A 13,247-nucleotide genomic window follows, 5' to 3' on the forward strand; every position below is an offset into this window, starting at 1 on the left:
AATAAAAAATATAGGCATTAAAAGCGCATAAGAAATACTTATTTGGTAAATTCCTATAAAACAGAGATCTGTTAGTGATATAAAAGTAGCAAACATTCTAGAATCTGTTGCGAGAGACTCTATGTACGTGCTCATGTGCAGATAGCTTCAGAAGCACACAACTGTCAGCTTTCATTTAAGGTGATGCTTTTAAAGGACACTATTTTAAAGATGATGTAGTCAGTCATTAGCTTGTTCAAATGACAAATTATATGGTAGTTTCCTTTCAAATTAAGGAGCATCTCACTAGAACTGGAAGTCACTCTCATTACTGTCTCTATTTCCGACCCCTCCTACTCTTTCATTTCCTTCTAGTTGTCACCAGCTGGTTACTCCTATTTCCTTTTCTTCTTCTTCTGGAACTGTTGTTTGTTGGAATGCGCTCTGTTGAGCCTTTGTCTGAATCAAAAAACAAGTAGCACCATTTCTCACTTGATGAGGTTTTTTTGCCTGTTTAGTGAATTGAGTAGGTTCAGGGATGAATGGAGCAATTTTATTCTCCTCTCTGCCAGCTGATTATTACTGTTCCCTGTTTTGTCCCCTTCTCCAGGTCATCACAACAGTTTGTATAGCTAGTCAATAAACCAGCCTGGGGAACTGTTCTGTATGTAAATGAGGCATGTTTTGCCAGGTTAATTTTCACTCAGCCCAGCTTTGTGGTCCATTTAACTTGGCAGATGCTCAAGTGTTTTGTGGCAGCATGAAGTAACAATAGGAATGAGCAGGGGCAGACCTTGCTTACTCCAGCATTTTGTCAGAGGTTCAACGAGTCTAAATAATGAGCTGCATGCTGAAGCATGGAACAGGTAGTTTTCCTCAAAACTGTGTACTGAACTCTTGCAAAAGGAGGAATTAGACAGTCTTACTGCTATTTGTGTTATCTTTCACTATGCTTTTCTGGTTTGTGGTTCACAAGCAATGTGCTGCCTGCATGATGCTTAATTCTGAAGTACAGAAAATATTAAATTAAAGCAGAGAACACCGGGGCCTGGAGGGGGGGGGGGGGGAAGGACATCTAAGGGTGTTTAGTGGGACAGAAAAGTTGACAGACAGTTGATTTTATTATTCTCTGGTGTGAAGTCCTATGAGGTCAAGCACTGAGAACACTTCAGTGGAGTTAAAAATTCAGGAACTTGCGGTTTTCCTATCAGAGGGAAAAGACAATAAAAGCTATTACACTATTAAGGTATGTGTTCTATGAAAGTATGATGTGTACACACTTAAAAGACCTCTTCATGTAAGTAAGAGCTGTAGTTCTGATGCCTGTATGTTCAACGAAGAATTACTGCTAAATACATGAGTTAGCAAAAAGGTGATTAAGTTCATTAGTGTGGTCAGTCAGTGGAAAGTAAACATAAACTGGGTGCTACAGCATTTTTTTTTCTTGTTATATTTTATCTTTTTAAGTTTACAAGCAAAGTCTTGCAGTATATTAGTGGAGAAGTAAAACTGCTTCCTTAGGGTGGGGGATGTCAGTAATTAAAGACCAATTTCACTATATTTTCCTAAGAACATGACTGTCATTAGCATATTGGCTGGGCTGACATATCTTTTCCAACAGAGATCTGAGCTACTGAGCAGATTAATCTAAATGAAAGTAACTTAATCTGTCTTGATAATGAAATTATTTCCTCAGCCTTTTTGCCCCAGATGACTTTTTTTTTTTTTAATTTAAATGAACTTTTGTGTTAAAAAATTGAGTTATCACTAAATTACAAGGTAGTAATTCAAAATGGAAATTACTTTAATCTAATTGGAGGCAATTTTCAAAGATTATCCAGAAAGATTATAATAGTTATAAAGCTTGTAATGAAATATTTGTGTGTTTATATCAAAAAAATTACATTTGTACTAATGAAATACATCATATAACCCTGTGGTGAGTAATTAAATTAGATCATTTATTGTGAATGATTGCACCAAATTGGCTGTATCCTGTAAATACTGAAGTTTTGTTGTATACAAATCTCATTTCCTATTAGCCTCCATATTATTTCATTTCACATTTACTGCCGGAAAGCAGTAAGCCCTCACATACCTGCCCCTTACCCCTCCCTCAAGGAAAAAGAAAAAAAAAAAACAAACCAAAACTGTTTTGGCACAGTGGTAGAAGTGCTGCATTGCAACACTGGGGCCTGGATGTTCGAATCCCCCCTGTGGAACAAGTGGTAGAAGTGCCGCTCTGCAACACAGAGGCTCAAATCCCGGGGGTTGGACTCGATGATCTCTAAGGTCCCTTCCAACCCGCACAAGACTATTACTACTATTACAAAACACTTTAAAAAGTGGATTTTGGTGACTATGCAAAAAACACACATGTTATTTGGAGGCAGTTTTCCAGAATCAAGATGTGTGATTGCAATCCACATGTGCTACATTGTTCCAGTTGTATCACTGAGTTTCATTCTCTCATGACTGATGCTGTATTCTTTTCAACATGTTTAAAGAACAAAACTATCATTTTCAAGGACAACAGCTTCATCAATTCTGGAAGGTTGTGAAAGGCATAACGTGAGATTTTGTACAAGATTATGTTCTTTCTAAACATAATTGTTATTTAATATTCTCTGTGGTAACTCCCACTTCCATGTATAGCAGACATTTCATAGGGCCTCTAGAATGCCTGGGCTCATCTCAAGTGGCATCTGAAAGCCAGATGAGTTCATTATAGCTTTGAATACCTATACTTAGGCATCTGAATCGGATTCTTTCTGCCTGCTTCAGAGATATCTATCCACAATTTCAGTTGTCTTGTATACAAATTCTTTGAAGACTTCCTCTGAAGAAAGCGCTTCGCTGTTCTTAAAACAAAAAATTGGAAAGAGACTTCATTTAGTAAGCATTTTTGCAACCTACTTCTACTTTGAAGTGTTTGAGTAAGGTTCAGTCAGACCATGAATTGACTAGACATGCTTCTGATACTTGAACTTTAAATATTGGATTAAAAATGACAAACTTATTTTTAAAAGCACTTGCTTAAAATGTCCTCAGACCCTGAGAAATGTCACCCAAAGGCATTCTGTCTATCAGCAATATCTGAGCAATTCAGTCAGTGCTGAGATTTAATAGCCTTGTGGAAAGCAATGCAGTTTAGTTACTAGGTTTGTCAAGTTACAGCCTCAGGGACAGAAATTACCCAAATCTAAAAAAGATAGTATTAAATACTTACTCTTGTATTCCTCTTCAAAACCTCAATTAATGAGGGAAAATAATTTTAGATCTCGATTATAACTAATGGAGTTAAATCAAATATGTTTTTGAGATAGTGACTGAGCTTTGATACAGAGACTATAGTGGGCATATGTAAAACTTCATGGTATACAGAAGGAGAACATGAGTATCATCTAGTTTACACAAATGGAACAACAGGCAGGTATTCAAGATGAAGAACTAATGTTATTTTCTCATTTCTGTTGTACTTAGCATGGTGGGATCTGTGTGCTGCCTTAATATGGGCAATGCTTTCATAATATACTGTTACTGTGTGCTATTTACTTTGGTATAAATTATTGTTTTCCAGTTGTGTTCTTCCAAATGTAAGTAGACAATGTAATAGGGATTTTCTTTCTCCCAGTGGGAAAGAGGACTGTCCTGAATTTGAAGTACTGAAAGCACATACAACAGACAGCTAGCAAAACTTTTAAACAAGATGACCTAACACCAAGTATTAGCAATAGCTGCTGTGCATCCATCTTAGTTGAACCTCATCTGATTTAAACTTCCATTTTTGCTTTAAGGTGTTATGGTAGTATTGATGCTTGATGGTGTTTGCTGAAAAAAATACATCTTTATGGGAAATACCTTAAGAGTAGGGAAGCAATCTTTTGATGGTCAGAATAGTTTGAAAGAATCAATCTTGAAGTTGTTGCTGCAGCTGTACTTCGGTTTGCTTTTCTGCTTAAGCTTTTTTTTTTCCTAGGTAACTTGAAGTAATTTAATAGTTGTACATTCAAATGGCAGGGTAAGATCACTGTTAACAGCAAGCTCCCACCAAGATGCTTACACCCTTATGAGCATCTTTCATATTGAGAAACATTCACCTGAAAATTCTGTCCACTCAGGCAGCAGTTTTATACATGAATTACAGGAAAAAAAAAAAAAAAGAAAAAAAAAGTGAGTAGAAAGATATTTTGCTTTAGGTGAAGTTTGGTTTTGCCTTATTGAAGACATTTAAAACCACATATAAATGGCGTTATTCATTTATTTTATTACAGTAAGGTCGATCTTTTCAATATTAGAAAATTGCTGTAATAGCAGCTTACACTCTTAATAAAATTAAGCCTTTTTGAGAGTACTGTGGTGCTGAGAGTTCATTCCATTGTTCCTCAGGCTTCATTCTCATCTGTCACTCAAGTTAGTACACTCATTAAAGGTCTTTTCTGCTCTGTTGCCTTTGAAGAGTTCAGATTCAACTTCATTTTTTTCAAAACTTCCCTTACCCCAAGTTTCTGGAATTATTTCTCTGAAGTAAAATGTTATTTCAAAGTCTCTTTAAGAAAAAAATCTTTATAAGAAATTGTAAAGAATGCTACGGAAGCTCTCCACAGCAGAGAAAGTATGGGCAGTGTTCAGAATCAGAACTAGAGAGTACTAAGTGCTGTAACAATAGTGAATCACATAACTGTAGGCACTACAGGTATGGATTCAGTTTGAGTTAAAACCCATCCACTTTCTGTGGTGTTGGACTCCGTACAAAGCGGACTGAAATATGATCAGATTACAACTAATTTGTAACAGATATACATGTATCCATTTTCCTATTTTCAGTGATTTGTGCTAAAGATGTTTATATATGACAGTACGGCCTTCTCTATTACTCCTTATTTGTTGCAAATCATATTGGATGGAAGGGAAACGAAGGGTGTTAGATTCCTAGAGTGAATCATAGGGGATATTTTTTTTTTCCACTGATGTTATAATCATGGTAAGAGTGATGTCCTGCTGTATTCCTATGTGTTTCTGGAAAATTATATCTAGGTTCTGTTGCTGGTTTTTTGGTTTTTTTTTTTATATTGAATGTTTTCAATTGTCAGAAGTGAAACAGATGGACAATTGTTCTTACATTCTGTACTGACTGAAAAAATGTAGAGAAGATGCTTACTGAATAAATAATATGTATTAATGATGTGGTTATGCTGTGAAGCAGAGGCTTGTTCTTACATTTTGCATTGCACAGTTCACACTGTTAAAGATTATCTGCAGCAATAAAAATAAAAAGCTGTTATTTTATGATTGTGTTTGTGGATGCAGATTTCATAATGAAATGTGCATTATTATATATTGAGAAGAGCAGAGTTGTAAGAATATAGCGATATTTGTAGTCACATCTGTAATTCTAGATCACATTTTCAAATTCAACACATGTGCAATAAATGGGGAAAATAAATACTTATTGTCCTTCTATTGTTATTGTAAATAGTGTTCTGACTTACTAATGTCCACTTGCCTGAAAATTGTGACAGAGCATATAAAAATAGCTCTTTATTGTTACTTGTGCTAGGTGATGCTTTGTGGCAGTCAAGATGAACTAGAAGCTGGTATATCACTGGACCATAGTAGAAAGAATACCTTCAAAACTACTACTCTATAGCTGTGCAGGGGGAAAGAATTAGTTCAAAGCTTGAGTGGTTGGAGTGTGTTTAAAAACAGCATAGCCTGCCAGTTAAAAGTAGTTTTCCCTGATTCAGCCTCCCTTGAATGTTGTGTTCAGTATTCAGCTCCACAGTACAGAAGAAAAAAAAATGAGATACATGATTGCCTCCATATGAAAGCATTGAAGCTGATAGAAGGCATGTCCTTCTACCAGGGGTGAACTGCTAAGGACATGGGTTATCTGGTTTAGAGAAAAGGAGGCCAAGAGGTGACTTTACTGCTTTTTACAGTTTCTGGGGAAGTGGAAAGGGATGCCCTTCTCTATAACCTGCATAGACATTGTATGGTCAGGCAGTTAGGCTTGATGATTATTTTAAGTACCTTCCAACTGAACTATTCTCAATTTCTGCATTTTAGCACTAGGCCTTCAGTTGCAGTTGTTCTCAGGATGATATTTAAGGCAGTTGAGTTATTTCTTCCAGCATAAGCAAAGCAGGATGCCACCCAGTTTTGCAGACCAAGCCTTATGAGACAGATGGGCTTCACAGTTGAGAAAAGGAGTATCTTGGAACATTGAATCAAAAATGCATCTGTCTTTAGAAGTCAAAATACTCGAAGTGACTTAAAAATAGCAGGAGTTTATACACCTGAAGAGTTTAATCCTAAAGAATATTGAGATAAAAAGTTGCAGATCTTCAGCTGTCACTGTAAACCCTGTTCAAGTGTTCTCGGTATCAATTCAAGTTTCTGTATAAAACATCTTGCCTTCTGTGTTGGTTTCTGATTGATTTCTAACTACTGAAGATTCACAAAGAGAAAACCTTTCAGCCCTTTGCTGTCAGGGTGGAATGAAATACCTTTATCATTAATGTAGACTTGTGCCCTGGAGAGCATTTAGTTGTCACAACATGTAAATGGTGACATAAATGAAGTTATTTCACAGAAGATCTAACAATAGGTCTTGAGTGACAACTTGCTTGAGTGACAACTTGCTTTATGCCTGTGCTTATTTTCATGTTAGGAAGAACAGGGAGGTGGGGATACCAAAAATGCTTACCCAAAGATGGCAAAGCTAACTAACTGCTATCAGTTCCAGCTTAGTCCTTCTAAAAATGCCATTTCCCACTAAAGAAGGGGTATGGATTATAGCTCTGCTTCCTCCTTCAGGGTTATTGTTTGTTTGTTTTTTTTAAGTGATGATCATAAATATTAATAACTTCAGATAAATCCTTTTCTGGCTATTCTGTGTACATACAGAAACTTTCACCTTACCTCTTGGAATACTTTCATCTTCCATTTTGGTTAATGCCAAGATGTTTATTTGATTGATCAGTGTTCTAAATGCTCAGAGCAATAGATTTAGGGTTGGTGACTGCAGGAATCTAACACAATGCATCAAAGAGGGTTTGGAATGTTTCGAAGATCGTACCCAAAAGAAAGCTGTAAAACATACACTAAGCTAAGTTGATGCAAATGTAAAATTCAAGACAAGCTTACTTTAAGTACTGACTTTGGTGTATCAGATCAGTGACTTTGTCAGTTGCAGCAGTTTAAGAAGTTATCTACCTCCCCCAGTAACCATTTTCAACCCCTCAAACTGGCTTATTGGGAAATAGTTGCTAAAATGAGTTGTGACTTCCCAAATCAATTTTAACTGGTAACAACCCATAAAAATATTGTCTGAAGGGTGAAATGCTAAGGAGAAGGAAGAACTTATTTTCCAACAAATGGTTAATTACCACCAGAAAGAGGAGGGTTAACAAGGCTGCAGCTATTTACAGGGTGTCTTTAGCAGCTGTGCAGCTAATGGACTGTGGCTCAGGTGTTTCTAAGAACCAAGCAAGAACAAATACCATCAGAAAAATGGGAAGATTGCCATGCGGTGAGTTGCTCCTATGAAAAATCTTAGGAAGAAGTAGAGAAAATATGGAGGCTTAAGAAAAACATAAAGTGAGTTTTACTATGGGGATAAACATGTAACTGGAAACTTCGCTCTAGAGGTGAGTCAAAACATGGGTCAAAACATGGAGACCTTGTTATAAGCCTTAAGTTCTTAATGATTATGTAAGTAACATGAAGAAGTGTGATACAAAAATCTCTTAAAAAGTTATCTAAAGTATACGATCTTGTAAGTGACCTTTTTGTTTCTGTTCACATGTTACTGAATGTCTGGGTTGGAATGGTTGGTAGGAAGGTGTTATTGCTGTAATAAGTTTTGAATTAGGCATGTACACAAGATGATCTTGAAATCAGTAAATATTATTTCATTGCTACAGAAAATGTTGCTTTCAAAATAAAATATAGAAAACTGAAATCTAGGAACTTGTCCAAAAGAAACTCATGCTTTGAAAATGTAGTTTTAACACAAGAAAAACCACCAAGAACCCAGGGCTATAACTCTAAATTCTTAAAAGTGAATAACAATTCTAATGTTAATATCGTGTGGGCAGATAATTAAAGATGATGGTAAAGCTTATATAATTTGTTGATGAAGATGGTAAGAAAGAAAATGCAAACAAAAAATAGCAGAGTCAAATTCAAAATGAAAATTTATCATAGGAATAAGTGGCTGACCTACAAACAAGTTGTTTCTCTGCTGTAGTGTTTGGAAATAAAATAATGAAGTGCATAGTAAGAATCTGAAAGCAGGAAAATGTAAAGGATTATATATTTAATGCTTCTGGAAAGGTATCTTAGAGTAGTTTGTCTTGTCAGTAAGACATAAGAGTATGAGTGGATACAAAGATGTATGACAGATAATGTTAAATCTTACGAATCTGTGATGCTTAATTTGAAAGACTTTCTGTGACTTAGCTAGGAATGCCTGGCTCTCTTCTTAATGCTCCTTTCAATATTTTGTATTTTGTCATTCATTTCTTTTTAACATGTTGCAGTTGAGAAGTACGTTTGTTACTTCAGTTCTTCCCAGTGTTTTACTAAACTGTGACTCATTAACCAGCTTTTTAATACTAGTAATTCTTTTAATCTGTACAGAATGAGGCAGTGGAAGAGCACTAAAATTAAATTATAGCTTCATAGCATGATAATTCTTAATTCTGGGATACCATTTTTACAGGTGCCAAATTCCACATTCGCTTTTCTACAAGAATAATGTTCTCCTGTACTAAGTAGGAGAGTTAGGTAAAAGCTCCTGATACAAGGCACTTTGTTTTCAGCTGGAAACAATTTCAATGCAGTCAGCTTCAGATAAGTTCTTGACAGGTGCCTTAACGAAGACGAGGTCATTGAAGCCCAGGTGTATGTAATAATACAAAAGCATGGCAGGTGGTGGTGTGGGAGTGGAAACTGCTGGTTGAAAAGCATCTCATAATGCCTTTCTTTTTTTGTAAGAGGGAAAAGACATCGCAACTATTTGAATTTTTCTTCTGTTGTTTATTTCCAGTTGCATTCAGAGCTGATTGAATCAACACTAGTGATGAATAGCTAAAAATCAATGCAGGTATTTTAGGCTGTCTGCTGTAAACAAATAAGTATTCAGAGGATGTCATTATATGTCTGGATGTGGCTATGCTGCAATTGCCCTATAATTAACTGCTTTACAATATGTTCTATTGTGAGATTTAATTTTACAGATGTCATGAAAACGCAAGTTGACTTTGAAATATTAGACCAATTTTGATGTGCTTGGCCAACCTAATTGATAGGGGAAGCATCTGCTAAATGGAAGGGTTAGTGTAATTTTTATGCTTTGTTTAAAATCTTTAGCTTTTGATCTGGCTGTAAACAGCTTTTGTTTTTTTGTAGCCTGTTCATTCCTTTGCATGTCTTCTGTTGGTAAATGAACTTGGTCTAGGGTGGTTGTTTGGATCCTTGCAAAATGGAATTATCCTGTAGGGAACAGTGAAATAGTATGATTTTGGTCTTTTAGTCTTTCTAAATGATTGTGTTTTTAATAATAACAAAAAATAAATAAATAAAACAACAATAACAAAAACAGTATATGTGCATAGAAAAAAGACTGAACCTGAGAATATGCAGCTTCAAAGATGAGTGCAGGGTGAGACAAGCCTCTTCGTACTTAATTTGCATCATGTTCACTCAGCTGTGCATATCAAAGAGAACATTTTTCTCCTCAAATAAAAGAATACTATTTTAAAAGTCCAAGATAATTATGTAGGAATGTGTGAACCTCAAGTATAGTATAAATACTCTGCAACCTTACTTAGTGGAAAGGCTGCCATTGTCTTATATATAAATATGTATGTGTGTATATATGTATAGTCATATATATGGTGTATTTCACTGTATACTTTTATATTACTACTTAACAAACAACATCTTTTGAATTTATTCGATTCTTGCCAAAGTCTTGGAGACCATACTAATGACTTTAACCCGTGCCTAACAGCCATGAACTGAATTAGTACAGGATTATTCCCAGCTGTGGTGAAACAGTTGGTTAATGGAACTCTATTATGGTTGTCTTGTGGAATTCTGAATGTGGGGGCATAAGATTTCTGTTCCAAAGATTAGTTAATGATGCTTAGCTGATTGAATGTAAGTTTTTGTTGTGCTAGCTTATTTATTAATTTATTTTTCTCTTGTAGAGGTTTAGACCATGATTCAAAAGCCTTAATAAGTAAATGGTACCAGGGTATTCTATCAGTAACTCCTTTAGTGCAGTTTGCAAAGAGCAGCTGACAGTGCTAATAATTCTGCCTTAAGAGAAAATTCAGGTCCTTTCTTTTAATTTTTCTATTATTTTTTCCTTCCCCTTTTCTCACTGTTACTCCCAGGAACTCCCTGTATCCCTGTAATCCAAAGGCATTACTGTGAGCCAGTCTTCTGTGCCTCGGTTGATAAGAATTGTTTCAAAACTGCAATCTGATACTGTGTTACAGCAGAGAGCGTCAGCATATAGAGTTACTGACGTGTGTTGACTATCCTTGCTCTCTACTGCTTGCTGATTTTTCTCCATGTGCTGAATGAAGTGTGTGTGTGTGTGTCATGCAGTAACTTTACAGTTAAATCACCAGCAGATCTGAGGACTCTTCACTATAAATGTTGTTCTGTTTTATCAGCTGTCAGCACAAGTGGAGAGTGTCAGAGTAGGCAGAAATGAATGGGGAAAAGTGGAGATAAATGTTTCCCTATCTTTATATTCAGTTGTAATAAAACTAAGGCAATAAAAATATTAATCATCAAGACATACTATTTGTGATATGTAATGTTTCATTTTGACAATTAATGTCTTTAAATACAAAGCTATTTAAAAATGTTGAGTTGCCATAGCTTGTAGCTTTGTTTGCCTCTTAGAAAAGGCATGCTAGATTTGTCTTTTAACCTGTTTATTGCCTATGACAAATACTGATCTAGTTCAAAACTTATCAGTCAGATATGAATAAAATAAGTATCCCAAAATAATGGCTAAAGAGATCATAATGAAGAGTTCCTATATTGCTAAGTGTAGTGTTTGAAATTGCAATGGGTAACGCCACTTAGGAATTTACTCACTGATAGAGTGCTTACTGTTCAGATTAATGTATTATTGAGTCAGAGTATGATGCTGTGTGATTTCAGATACCTCCTTCCCTACAAAGTAAAAAGTCACCCTAATTACTAGGAAAAATTTTATAAAATCCTTGTTAAGAATGACTTCTGTAGAGCTAGTACTTTCTAGTGTGTATATATAGTATATAAAAGATAATATATGCAGAAGCAATACTGAGAAAACCAATATTGGCTCTACTTAGGTTTGATCAATTTGTCCATATCTTTCTCAAAGATTTTTAATTATTTTTTCTTTCTCCAGGAAAAATGAAGATCAAACCAGAAGTAATTTTGCAAAAGCAATATGGGCCAGGGCTATTCAGAAGGTAAGAGCTCATCTTTAAATTATTGATGCATCAGTTTAATTTGAAGAACAGAGGGAGAACTTAGTATAAGATTTCGTGTTTAAGTTATTAGTTACAGCAGGATTTGAGGAGCTGACTGTCGAGTTTCCAACAGAGCCAATTCCTTTCATTGGTTCTCTACATCTGTGTTGTTACCTCTCCTCAAGGTTTGTTTTTGTTTTATTTTCTGAAACAGAAAGAAAAACGTTCTGAATTAATCCAGAATTCCCAGCTTCATACATCTCGTTCTGACTAACTTTGGCAATGCTCATTACTTTAGTACATAAAAAACTGTTTTAACAGCTTGTCCTAGAAAACTCTTATTTTGTACTGATGATATCATTGCCTAAGCAGACCTTTTCTTCTTTAGATGTGGTAATGAAGGGAAATTTTTATGACTTCTTGCTTGGCTTCTGGTCAGTAATTCTCAGTTACAAAATTGTACAGACTGTTGCCACTCATGAAGAGCTGGGAATTCACACGTTATTTAACACAGGTTGCTTAGCAGTGTTGTTGTGTCTGTTGCATGCCTCTTGTGAATAAAAGAAAGGGGATAATAACTTGTAATTCTTTTAACCTCTTTTTCCTTCATTAAATTGTTCTACTTTTACTGCTGGTGGTGTTTGACATGCACAAGTGAGCAGAGTTATGCTCTGTAACACTTGTAGGTTTGACTCTCCATAGAACACAACTGATCTAGAACTCCATCTCCTTACCTTCAACCATTTTCCACGGTCTCTGTGATAGTATTATAGGTGCCAGGGAAATTGTACACTCAGCAGGAAGACAATCTAATTGTTTTACATTTGACAGCACTGCCTGAATTAAGCACCTTTTTATTCCCATGAAAAGTGGGATCAGTGAGCATCACTAGGCATATGACAACTTCTTTCGCTGACCAAACTGAGCTCTTCATAAGGCAATGATCATATAAAAACAAACCAAATGAATAAGACCTACAGTAAAACTAACTAACAAAACAATTAGGAAGCAAACAGAAATGAAATATAATTTTTTTACCCTTCTAGGGGGAGTAATTTAAGCAGTCTGACCTAGTGGAAGAATAGTGTTCCCTGCCTGTGGCAGGATGATTGTAACTAGATGACCTGTAAGGTCTGTTACAACTCGGATCATTCCATGACACTTCCAAAGAAATAATAAACCGCATACAGCTCTTGAGTAGAAAGTATTTCACAGAGCTTTTTAAGATAGATCTGAAACAAAATTAAGATAAGCTGTGTGACATTTTTGTATTTCAGCTTCCCTGAAATCTAATAGAAACTTTGTTCCATGAAGTCTGCTTCTGCTCACTGTTCACACAGTGACCGTTATATAGGTGAAAACTATCTTGTAGAGGGGAGCTGTGCTTTAAATTAAAATGTAGAAGCAGAGAAAAATGTCATCTGTCACCTTACAGCCTCGACTGTACTGCAAACCTGCACCTGATAACTTCTGAGAAACATAAAATCTGTTTTTTGGCATTTGCAGTGACCTAATAATAAATTGGGTTTTTTTCCTCTATCATCTATGCATTTTGTGCACTTAGAAAAGCTCACGTAGCTATCATATTCTGTGTCTTTATTGTACTGCTTCTAAAAGATGGTGACTAAGTTTCTTCAAGACCATAAAGAATTTGATAGTAAGATGTATGGGTGATGTAAGAAAATACCTTGTATGTGGAACTCTTGTTTTAATGAACTGAAGAAATATTAAAAGGATCTTTTAGATTTTGAGTTAAGCTTTTTTGGAAAGCTATGTGTG

At 35.5% G+C, this 13,247-nt stretch overlaps 1 protein-coding gene across 6 annotated transcripts in view; it reads left to right on the forward strand.

Annotated features, from left to right (window-relative positions):
• UNC13C (unc-13 homolog C) overlaps positions 1 to 13,247 on the forward strand; it is a 153,941-nt gene that overhangs the window by 10,823 nt on the left and 129,871 nt on the right. For all 6 annotated transcript variants that reach the window (XM_085514973.1, XM_085514976.1, XM_085514975.1 and 3 more), the window contains one exon: positions 11,405 to 11,468. In XM_085514973.1, the coding sequence (XP_085371099.1) occupies positions 11,405 to 11,468 (64 nt within the window). The remainder of the gene's footprint in view (positions 1 to 11,404; positions 11,469 to 13,247) is intronic.

This window comes from Coturnix japonica, chromosome 14 (genome assembly GCF_054131305.1).
Source record: "Coturnix japonica strain WE chromosome 14, WE-NBRP24, whole genome shotgun sequence".
In the NCBI taxonomy this organism is placed as follows: Eukaryota; Metazoa; Chordata; class Aves; order Galliformes; family Phasianidae; genus Coturnix; species Coturnix japonica.